Genomic DNA, 12,500 nt, shown 5'->3' with positions numbered 1-12,500 from the left:
AAGTCCAACAACAATAAGTGCTGAAGAGGATGCGGGGAAAAGGGTATACTTGTTCATTGTTGGTGGGACTGCAAATTGGTGCAGCCAATTTGGAAAGTATGGAGATTTCTTGGAAAGCTGGGAATGGAACCACCATTTGACCCAGCTATTCCCCTTCTCGGTCTATTCCCTAAAGACCTAATAAGAGCATGCTACAGGGACACTGCTACATCGATGTTCATAGCAGCACAATTCACGATAGCAAGATTGTGGAACCAACCTAGATGCCCTTCAATAGATGAATGGATAAAAAAAAATGTGGCATTTATACACAATGGAGTATTACTCTGCATTAAAAAATGACAAAATCATAGAATTTGGAGGGAAATGGATGGCATTAGAGTAGATTATGCTAAGTGAAGCTAGCCAATCTTTAAAAAACAAATGCCAAATGACTCCTTTGATATAAGGGGAGTAACCAAGGACAGGGTAGGGACGAAGAGCTTGAGAAGAAGATTAACATTAAACAGGGATGAGAGGTGGGAGGGAAAGGGAGTGAGAAGGGAAATCGCATGGAAATGGAAAGTGATCCTCAGGGTTATACAAAATGATATATAAGAGGAAAGGAGGGGTAAGACAAGATAATACAAGTGGAAGAAATGATTTACAGTAGAGGGGGTAGAGAGAGAAGAGGGGAAGGGAAGGGAGGGGAGGGGAGGGGAGGGGAGGGGGGATAGTAGAGAATAGGATAGACAGCAGATTACATCAGACACTAGAATGGCAATATGTAAATCAATGTAAGGGTAACTGATGTTATACAGCAATCTGTATTCGGGGTAAAATTGGGAGTTCATAACCTACTTTAATCAAACTGTGAAATATGATATATTAAGAACTATGTAATGTTTTGAACGACCAACAATTAAAAAAAAAGAAAGAAAGAAAGAAAGGGGAAAAAAAAAGTAGTTTCAGATGGCAGTTAAGTGTCACAAGTGGGTGAAAACCATTTTCAAGGAGAGGGAATGACTTTAGATTTGGCTGCAGGTCAGGACGCTCTAAGGAGTTGCCTTCTGAACTGAGAACTTAAGCCAGGGATTGTGGCATATGCCTGTAATCCCCACAACTCAGGAAGCTGAGGCAGGAGGATCACAAGTTGGAGGTCAGTTTCAGCCACTTAAAGGTTAAAAAAGCATAGGTTATGTAGCTCAGTGGTGAAGTGCCCTTGGGTTCAATCCCCAGTACCACCAATCAATCAATCATAAGCAGAACACTGAACTATGCAAAGCACAAGCCCTGGGACAGGAAGAAAGCAGGTGAAGGTCTGTTCTAGGGAGAGGGGACAGATTCAGGGTTATTAGAACTTCTACTTATGTGTCTTTCTAACATTACTAATGTTATCACTCTTTACTAATATTTAATATAAAAACTGAGCCTGGTTGGTATCTTCACTCTCAAGTCAAACAAGGTATTCTGAGAAAAAAGAAAATTCTACAACTTGAAGGGACTGATATGGACTGGTATACCATTTATAAATACTTTGAATTAAATACAACTATTATGTATAACTATTATGTATAACACTCATCTTATTCTTTTAAATTTCTATTTTAGAATACTTTATAGTATAGGCACAAATTAGGACAATAAAATGTTTCATACATGTGTATATATGTCATCTATAAATACATTTATATATCTAGAAATCCATAATGTACTTCTCTATCTACTCTCCCACCATACACATATAAGGTAGAAGAGCTTTACTTAAAGCTTTTTATTAATGGACAGACTAACTCCTCACTCCATGAAGTTTCATTCCAGCAATGATACCCATTTTGTATCTCACTGCAGATATAGCTGGGGCTATGTCTAGGCCAGTGATTTCCATTTGGCTGTACATCAAAATGACCTGAGATCAATGCTTATAGCAGCACAATTCACAATAGTTAGGTTATGGAACCAGCCCAAGTGTCTGTCGATAGATAAAGGGATTAAGAAAATGTGGTAAATATATAAAATAGAGTTTTACTCAGCCATAAAGAATGAAATGATGGCATTTGTTGGTAAATGGATGGAACTGTAGACTATCATGCTAAGTAAAATAAGCCAACTCAGGAAATCAAGGGCCAAATGTCCCCTCTCCCTAAAAGAGACCTTTGCTCAACATCCCTTCTGTCCCGGGGCCTGCACTTTTGTATACTTCTCTCCTATGTGGAAGCGAGTATAAATAAGGGGAAAAAAGAAGAAAAGGGGGTTGTATATCATTAAGATACAGGGAAGATCAGTGGAGGAGGAGAATAAGAGGGAGAAAGGAGGGACTGGAAAGGGGAGGAAATGTGGAATGAACTTGAAAAAAATATATGAGGTATATACACACACACACACACACACACACACACACACACACACACACACACACACACCCCACAGCGAATTCCACCTTTATGTGTATCTACAAAACACCAATTAAAAGTCAATAAGTAATTAAAAGGAAAACCAATAGAGTAGAGGAAGAATAAGTGGAGAGAGGAGGGGAGGAAAAAAGGGATCACTGGGGACTAAAAAGGAGTCAGTTAAATTCCACACATGTATGATCTTGTCAAAATGAACCCAACTATTATGTATAACAATAATGCACTAATTTAAAAAATTTGTATAGAAGAAAAAAAAAAAGACCTGAGCGCTGTAATAAAATCAGATTCCTCTAGGTGGAGCACACAGGATTTTTAAGGCTATGGCAATGCTGGATACATGTCATTATACATTTGTCCAAACTCTGAGAATGTACACCACTAAGAGTGAACCCTAATGCAAACTATGGACTCCGGGTGATAATATAGGTTCATCAGTTGTAATAAATGTGCTACTCTGGTGGGGAAGGTTGATTTTGGGGGAGACTATGCATGTGTGGAAGAAGATGGTATATGGGAAATCTTTGTACCTTCCTCTCAATTTTGCTGTGAACCAAAAACTGCTCTAAAAGAATAAAACTTTAAAAAAAATCCAATTCCTGGGTCTCATCTCCAGCAGATTCTCATTTAGTCTGACATGTTCTGAGAATTGTAATACCAGGGGTGAACCCGAGGATGCTTAACCACAGAGCCACATTCCTAGGGCATTTTATTATTTTGAGACAGGGTCTCAGTAAGTTGCTTAGGTCCTTGCTAAATTGCTGAGGCTGGCTTTCAACCTGCGATCTTCCTGCCTCAGCCTCTCAGAGCTATGATTTTAAAGAGCTCTTTGCATTGTTCAAGCATTGGTCAATTTGGGAAACACTGGTAAAAAATGGTATTGGGATGTGTTTGTGGACACAGGTACATTAAAATGCATATTTATTTAGGTTACTTTATATTTTTCTATCTTTCTTTCTTCCCCTGCCCCACAAAAACCCAAACATGTTTTTTAAAGACAAGAGAGCAAAACTTCCTCATTCACACTTAACTCTCTCCTTGGTGCAGCATTGCTCAGGTTGCATGCACTGGATGAAAGTTACTTGGTGGTTTTGAAATGACATTTTTAAAACAAAAGGCAACCATGGTTTTAAAAGCACCAAGGAGATATCAGAAATGACAGATAAATGGTAGTCTAAAATACCCAAGCAGACAACATTCACAGGGTAATTAAACACTTCTGACCTGGAACCAGTGTGGTAATCGCTGTCTGTACGGCTTTGCGGATAATGCTGTCCAAGGCGAACATCCAGTGTGGCTTGATGTTATGATTTCGAAGAACCTTATTGACCTGGAAAAGAGAGGGACATCTAATATTTAACTACAAATAACCCGGCAGATCCAATCACTTGGATAAAATTCTACCTATAAAAATAACGAAAAGTTTTCTTCACTTCGAATTATAAATTTCTTCATGCTAATAGAAGATAAATTAAAAATTGCCACTTCAAATTAAAGTTGATTAAGCCCCATGTAAGCAAATAAGTTATTTAAATAGAAGGAAGACTGGCCAAATGGCAATGTGGCTTCTTTGGGACTTAGAATATGCAGCTGCAGAATGGGTGGTAGAGGAGGTAAAAGAGGAAAAGAGAGCCCTGGGATAGTAAATAAAAATAAATGCCATCCCTAAATCTTAGAATTACTGCTTAACATAGTCAAGCACTTCCCCTGTACTATGGTGATTTGGAAAAATAAGCAAAGGGGAGAAATTAGCATTTTATGTGCTACCTATAGGTTTGCTACAGTGCATATCTTGTTTCCTTTCCACTGTTGTTTATGCCTGTGTAAACATAAACAAGGAGAATAATCTGGTAGACTATTCCAGAAAGCCAATTCACATAAAAAATCTTTATTGTAGGAATATCTTTTCATGATGACTGGTAATGCTATACACATTTAGACACTGAAATAAATATGTGTGTTACCTTTCTGTCCCTTAAAAAAAACTGTAATAAAATACACATAAAATTTACCATCATAACTGTTTTTAAGTGTATCATCAGTGCATTAAGTACTTTCACATTGTTTTGCTACCATCACCACCATCTACCCTCAGAACTTTTCTCAACTTGCAAAACTATACTCTAAACCCACTAAACAGTAAGTTCCCAAACCCCTAATACTTCCTGCAAACCACCATTCTACTTTCTGTTCCCAAGAGTTTGAAATTGGAAGCACCTCCTACAAGAGGAATCATACAGTATTTGGCCTTTTGTGACTAGCTCCTTTCACTTGGCATCATATCCTCAAGGTGCACCCAAAGTAGTAGCAGTGTGTCAGAATTTCCTTATTTTAAAGGCTGTACAGTATTCCATCGTATGTATATACTATGTGCATAATCTTTTTAAAAACATCCTTTTTCCATAAGTCTTAGGCCTAACTCAAGTTTGGATTAAGTCCACTATTTGCTGGTTGACAAAGGCCTATAAGGAAAGAGGCTATTTCCCCAACAGGCTCTGGTTAGACAGAACCTCAGCAGAAACTAGGAGATGGTAACTGAGTACAAATGCATGCCAACAGCTTCCCTTGGTCCATCTTCATCAGAATCCCCCAGTTTTCAAGGAAGTCAGTTTGAGAACTTCCTCATAGTAGCTATTCCCAAGGAAATGAACCATTGCCAGGATCCCACTTATTATGGGAAATTCTTTCAGACTGAGTTTGTCCTGGTACCTTCATTTCTTTAAAGCACTTAACCTGCTTATTTGATTAATTAGAATAACACTAACTGCTATGGCTTGGGTCTTGACTGTCCCCCACAGGACCATATATTAAAGGCTTAGTCACCAGCCTATGGCACTACTGGGAGATGGTAAAACTTTTAGCAAGTGGGACATAGCAGAAGGAAGTTAGGTCACTGAGGTTGTGCCCTTGAAGGTGATTTGGGGAGTCCCACCCCTTCCTCTCTTTACTCCCTGGCTGCCACAAGATCAACAGGCCTCCTCCATCATGCGCTTCCACTGTGATGTACTGTTGCTGCCACAGGCCCAAAGTATCAGGGCCAAGTTACCATGGACTGAAATATCTGAAACTGAGCCAAAATAAACCTTCCTTCTTATAAGTTGACTTATTTATTATAGTGACAGAAAGCTGATTAATACACTAATCCATAATATTTCCCTCAGGAGTCATACACATGGTGGACAAAGGATGCTTTATAAACATGACCTGCTTCTCATAGGGTCCTCATTATGCAGCATATTACAGAGGGTCCATTCTTTGGATTCATTCTAATGCTAAACAGTAAGTTAGTGAAAGTGGGGGTGAGTATGTGTTTATCTGGGAGTCCCCTGGGCTTGAGGCTCAGGATTACAACTACAGAATTCTCAGTCTGAATTCTACAGCCAATTTGATTTCCAACCTCTAGGCTAGCAGCCAAATATGTGGGCAAGTGCAAATTAGCTAAATGATTTCACTCTATTTACAGATGGCGGTGTTTCCCCAGTTGCAGTGTAAGCATGCCTTCAACATCTAGTATTAGTGGTAGGCTTTTGTCAATGGTTTTCATTTTCTGCAACTCTTTTCCCTGCTCCCCATTTAGCACAAGGACCCAGTGGCTTATACAGTGTTTCCGAGAACACTCGTGGCCACTGACAGATCATCATTTAGTTTCAAATGAGGCATCATTTGATGCTCCAAATACAACTATCAAGGCACCTTCTACATAGACGCAACAAATACATTCGAGTGAATTAATTTCTAGAATTTAAATAATATTCTACAGCCTGCTTCCAAATTTATATTACAGGTACTATGAAGAACTCTCTTATTTCTTTCTCCTACACCATGTAAGGGTCTTTTGGGAGTGGCTTATGCTGATTTGAGCATAAAGTTCCATATGTAAGTGTTACCCAAGAATACACAGAGGGTTTTGAATCAGTCTTCTAGTTTATGTTGCATAGCAACTCAATTTTAGAATAATCAGCAATCTCTCACTAGATTATGTAGATTAATTTTCACTCAGTGATAGTCTATACTCTAAATTAGGTTTCTGGCTAGGACATACTAGATACTTATGAAATAAGGATGTACAAAATGCTCTGTATAGAAACCAGAGAAAAACTGGGAGAAAAAAGTGACTTTGTTCAGTGACCATTCCAATGCATACTGTTAAATTGCTCTTAGTGGCCACTAGATGGCAATTCTTGTATTGCATTACAAATTGCATGACTACAGTGTGCTATGTTGCTAAAGTCACCAAAGTAAATAGTGACCCACTACATGATTTCCTAAGAATAAAGTCCAATCAGGGGAAAAGTTTCTAAGTTTTGCTACTTTCCATGGTGATTCAGTTTTATATGTGTTTATCTTTGAGAAATACTAATGCACAAAATAACAAATCCAATACTTACAGACAAGCAGATAGGCAAATATCTCATATCTCTCATCCAAAGAGAACAGAGTTCATTGAAATTATTGAAAAAATACTAAAACCTGTATTTTATCCTATTTTTATGACTAATGTTAACAGAGTTTGTGGCAAACCACTGACAAAAAGTTACACTTTAGGCTAGGGTTGTAGCTCAGTAGTAGAGTACTTGCCTAGCACATGTGAGGCAGTGGGTTCAATCCTTAGCAACACATACAAATAACTAAATAAAAATAAAAAGGTCTTATGTCCTTTTCCACCAATTAAAAAACAAAATTTAAAGTTACACTTACCGCATCTTGGAATCCAAAGAGGACCACCTGCACTTGGCTGATGCCATGGCTGTCAAAATCCAGCTCTAATTTCAGCTTTGACAGCGTAGTGGCTATGATTTTTCGGTCAGTGGACCTCACAAACTCTCTGAGGCTTGTGACGAGGGTTGTGATGTGTTCCCATTTTAGTTTAGGTTCTTCAGGCCCCTGTGAATAAAAAATATTTCAGTCACACTGTGCTAGACACATCAGCCACAGACATACCACTTCTACAGTCCTTTCTAGAAGAACTGGGCTCCAGAGGGCTACCCATTAAAGCAAAAGATCACATTTTGAGCTCTACAGCCCCTCTCAGCCACCATTACCACCTTGCTCCTGCCATCAAGAAGAAATCAGACTTTGGGAGAATGGGCACTTACTCCTCACACTCACCAATAACTAGGATACAGTCAGATGTACAAAGCTTTAACCAAATAGGGGCAGGCTGAGTCAATGCAAGCCTTGTTCTCAGAAATTGTAATTGAGAACTTAAGGGAGATTTAGGCAACGGGCCACAGGATCTTAAAGTCAACCCATAGACAGGTCATAAAATAGGGTCATGAATGCATCCAATTATAAGAAAGGAAGAGAAAGTAATAATGTTGGGAATGACAACAGGGTGGAAGAAGAGAAGCACACAGAAACAGAAATGCCCACAAGAGGACCAACAGCAGCCGAGCCAAAGAAAAGATGTGCAGACTCCTGGACCTTGAAGTCCCTCTGGTTGGAATTCAGCTCAGTCAGGGACTGTGGTTGGAACTCCTTGAGAGTCTAAGTGTCTTGTTGCTTTGTGTACCTACTACAATGTGCTCCTGGTACTTTAACCTCCCTAAAGCAAGTCAATTTCCAGTGGGGGGGGTGGGGGGAGTGGGCATGTTTGTCTCATACTCCCTTCTTTAAACCATTCATTACCCATCAATGAGGCATTCTGTTAGAAGAATGGGCCAATGGACTATTTTACATATTAAAAATAGAATACAATATTTCTACAAATCCCCTCTCTCAAATTTAATTTTTTTTTAACTTGGAGCAAAGCACATTGCTTTTGTAAAGAAAATACAGAATTTATCCTTATTTAACTTTAAGAAACAACAAGATTTTTATTATATTCATTTCTATCTCATATTGTACATTTTCTTACTGCATCATTAAATTCCTCAACCGAGAGATGAAAATTACAATCCCTAGGAATCTATTAAAATAAAGAGAAATGCACCATCAAGTTCCTTCTCTCCATATATTTCCATGTGGGAGCTGTCTCATGTTTATGTTTTCATGAGAAAAGATGATATTGAAAAGCTTAAAAGCTGTCATCAAGGAGACATTTTTAAATCAGGCTAGGAACAATTATAAACCTTGTCTTATTTTGTTTTTTTAAAAATTCACAGGCAAAATAATAACACCAAGAAAATATCTTTAAGAAGAAAAATGTTACTCAGAAATGGGAAGCTTACCTTAGTGAAAAATCAGTTACATGTTTGCCAACAGTCAAAATAGTAAACATTTATATTTGACATGAGCCCTGTTTTCACAATAGAAAACGTTGTTTCTGGTTTTTAGATGTGTATGTCATAGTCCTACAAAGGAACACTCTCTACTCTGGGAAATACTTTTTGTCCACTTAAGTAATCGTTATTTCTGCCCCAATTCTCATCTTTCCATGTTAACTCATAAACATGCCTTCAATAAGGAGCATCTTATGTTGGAGGAGCCTGACTCCCTATCCACAGGCAATATGTGACAGTGTGCGAGCCCCAGAGTTTTCTGCAAAGATCCTCTCTGCCTTTTATCCTTTGAACTTTGAGTGGACCTCTCAAAATGTGGTACAGATAAAAGGCTTTTCATGGTTTAGTATTATGAGGGGCAGATCAATATCCACCTTTCAAGGTAGACTGAGATGTAAAGCCTGCCTGAGATAGAAAGATATATCTAGAAATACTTAATGCTCTGAAAAAAAATCCTTCTGATTGTAGGAAAAAAACAAAGATTGATCATAACTGTAATAAGAGCTATGATCATTTGTTCAATATATTCTGTTACTCTTCTAAATCACGCATAATCTCAAGAGACTCTGGTTCGCAACCTCATGGGTAGATAGATAACTTGTGTTTGGGAGGAGAAGGCTCAGGCTCTGAGAGGGTAAATAAGTGGCCCAAATTGTAGAGCTTTGAAATGATGCACCCTGCCTCTAACAGAGGCCAGTCCAAGCTGGGCTCCAGGTCTCAGCCATTCTATACCTCTGCCCCAATTAGCTGGAGTAGCCAGCCATAAACCTGAGTCAAGACCTGCTTTACCACTGAATCACCAGGCAGTGTCACAGGATGAAATCCACAGTGCCCTTGACAGTACACTCAGGACCCTCACTATCACTGGACCATTCTGGATAGGGCATGTGATTCTGACCAGCAGTTCCTGGCACCGAGGTATGCCCTCTTGAAGTTGCTTTCATGTTTCCTTTTATAGAGAACATTCAAGTGTGCTTTAAAACTAGCAGGCACCAAACCATTGAATATGATTAACCAACTTCAAAATTTAAGAATTTCAGGTTAGGGGTGTAGCTGACCCAGTGGTATAGCACGTGATTAGCAGGTGGGTGTCCCTGGGCTCAATGCCTAGCACCACCCCTAACCCCCAAAATTCCGAATTTCAGTCATCACAGAAATGACTTCTTTTGTCAGGTTTTGAGCTGGTGGCTGGGATAGAATGACGGCCAGGACATTCTCTGCCCGAATGGAGTCACAGTCCAATAGGGGGCAGAGAAAAAGCTCCACACAGATGACATTTTCTATATTGGAAAAGCATACCTTTGGCGATGAGTACAAGATTTAGGCAATCCCTAGGGTCTACATGTTTCTGACCTAAAAATAAACTAGGTGACCATAGGAGAAGGCTGCACTCCTCAGCGGCTGGCAGTGACTTCCCTTCCTGCCTCTCTCCCCCTACACTGGTCCCCTCTCCTGCTTTATGTTTCTCTCAGCACCTGTCTCCATCTGGCGTAGCAGACAGGCAGAGAAGGGTGGTAGTTAAGACCACATACCATGCAACCAGACTGTCTTCATCCAACCCAGACTCCTCTGCTTAGGCCTGCATGACCTTGGCAAGCGACTCAAGTCCTCTGTGCCTCAGTTTTCTCATCCATAAAATGAGGACACTGACAGAGCTATTATTTTAGTACCCCTGTCCTGAGGATTAAATGAGTAAATACTCGTGAAATACTAAAAGTAATACCTGGCTCAAAGAAAAACAAGTTCCATTAGGACCCCGTGTAGATGGTGCTCATTTCAGTTCTCCCTGTACCCAGAGACCTGACAGTCACACATACGGCCTTTGGGCTCCTCCTCAGGGATCCAAAGAGGTAGATGTTAGGGAATTCCTAAAGGGACAAAATGTTCAGGCTCAAGAGATAGCAGAGAGGCCTAGGGGAGTCCTCAAGATACACGATGGGGTCGTACAAATGGAGCCAAAAAAGGGACAGCCTTGCTTCATTTCCATCTCAGTGAAAAAACAGAAAAGCTGTTGGACTGAGACTAGCGACTTAGCCTGATCCCTTCAACTGTGTCCTTTCTGTAGCTGTTTTCCCAAGACAGAGGGAAGAAGCTGCATGGAGTCCGCCATGATCACACAGGACAGGTGTGGCCATGTAGACAGGTGATGCAGAAGCAGCAGGTAAAGGAGCCCTGGTGCCGGCAGAACGGAGGATGACAAGTGTGATGTCCGGGCCAAGCATGTCTGTGGAAGGCTTGTATCCACATGGGGCCTGAGCTTCCGCCCCAGTGGCTTGGAACTGAAGGAAAACCTGTTGCAGATTTGGGGGAGTGGATTCTTCCTCAGTCTATAAGCACAATCCTAGGGAACATATTTTCCCAGATACTACAGACTGAATTGTGTCCCCCACAATTCATATGTTGAAGCCCTACTCCCAGTGAATTGGGAAACAAGGCCTTTTACAAGCTAATTAAAGTTAAGGAGGCCGTGGGGTGGAGCCCTAACCCGACTGGACTCGTGTCCCTATAAGAAGCAGAAGAGACACAGGTGCGCACACACAGAGAAAAGCGCATCTGAAAACCTAATGAGAAGGTGGCCACCCACAATTAAGGAAAGAGGCTACAGAAGAAGCCAAACCTGCCAACACTTGATCTTGGCATTCCAGCCTCCAGAACTAAATGATATTTCTGTGGTATAAGCCACCTCATCTGTGGTCTTTTGTCATGGCAACCCTAGAAAACACATCAGGGAACTACAGTTTCACTGACAAGACTTTGCTTTTTTATAGCATATCTTGCCTCCTAACATATTATATAATTATTTATTGTTGCCCATTGCCCTCCATTGAACGCAGTGGCCTCATGAGCACTCAGGTTGGTTGTACTTGCTGAGACTTACAAATGCTCTGAGGAGTGACTGACAGGTGGCCTTGTGCTAATGCCAGGATTAGAATTTCCCAAGGTTCAAGGCTTGTTTATTGGGCTCCTAGAGACTAGGTGGAACCTCACCACCATGAAAAATTTGTCTTCGACTTAAAAATAATTTATGTTTAAAAATACTGTTTGTACCTTAGGAATTTGCTTCTTTGTTCCCTCTGGGGTAGGCTGGTTTGATTTGTGAAGATAGTTTCATATCTCCATGAACTATTACCTATCATGGCTCCAGGTGGTTAGGACACAGTTAAAAATACATGAACTCTGGGTGTGATTTAACAGCAGGTGCCTGCAGTTCCAGCCTTGCAGGAGGCTGAGGCAGGAGGATGGCTTGAATCAGGAGGTGTAGACCAGCCTGGGCAACATAGGGAGAGCTTGCCTCAAGAAATAAAATAATACACACACATGCACACACATACACACAATTTGGGAAATGAAGTACTTGGGAGAGATTTTTTACCTGAGCTAAAGATTCCATTAAGTTCCTCACAACTTTGTCCTGGTCTTCTGTCAGGATCCTATGAAGGGTGGCCCGCCTTTCACTGTCCTTCCTCAGCATAAAGAACCCAGAATCTTTTTCTTCAGGGGAAGGCGGGGCACTGTGATCCTCAAAATTTTCATCTGGAATGCTGTAATAATTGAGGCAGCATAAATCACAGCATGCTCCATCAAGTGACATACCTCACAACATAATTCTTTTACCCCAAGTAAGTCCCATCTTTACCCCAAAAAGAGTGTCCGTATTCCCTTCACATCTTTTTCTCCACAGGATTTGGCTCTGGTTTTGAAAGAGAAGGGGTCCACCTTCAGCTCTGTATCAGGGGACACGGAGCCGTACTCACTGCTGCTGCTGGTGTCTTCTACCAGGACAGGCACTGGCAAGGATATACTCCTGAGATATTCTGCTGGTGACAGGAGGGAAAATAGGCAGTTAATGCTTTTAGAAATTTACACATCCTAGAACGCCTGTGGAAAG

At 40.5% G+C, this 12,500-nt stretch overlaps 1 protein-coding gene across 7 annotated transcripts in view; it reads right to left on the bottom strand.

Annotated features, from left to right (window-relative positions):
• Map3k5 (mitogen-activated protein kinase kinase kinase 5) overlaps positions 1 to 12,500 on the bottom strand; it is a 210,060-nt gene that overhangs the window by 23,629 nt on the left and 173,931 nt on the right. For 4 of the 7 annotated variants that reach the window (XM_078019061.1, XM_078019059.1, XM_078019064.1 and 1 more), the window contains 4 exons: positions 12,249 to 12,429; positions 11,985 to 12,153; positions 7,089 to 7,274; positions 3,615 to 3,720 (listed from right to left, as the gene is read on the bottom strand). In XM_078019061.1, the coding sequence (XP_077875187.1) occupies positions 3,615 to 3,720; positions 7,089 to 7,274; positions 11,985 to 12,153; positions 12,249 to 12,429 (642 nt within the window). The remainder of the gene's footprint in view (positions 1 to 3,614; positions 3,721 to 7,088; positions 7,275 to 11,984; positions 12,154 to 12,248; positions 12,430 to 12,500) is intronic. The other 3 variants (XM_078019065.1, XM_078019062.1, XM_078019060.1) reach the window with 1 other exon arrangement.

This window comes from Ictidomys tridecemlineatus, chromosome 8 (assembly GCF_052094955.1).
Source record: "Ictidomys tridecemlineatus isolate mIctTri1 chromosome 8, mIctTri1.hap1, whole genome shotgun sequence".
Taxonomy (NCBI): domain Eukaryota; kingdom Metazoa; phylum Chordata; class Mammalia; order Rodentia; family Sciuridae; genus Ictidomys; species Ictidomys tridecemlineatus.
This window is presented reverse-complemented; position numbering and strand designations above follow the sequence as displayed.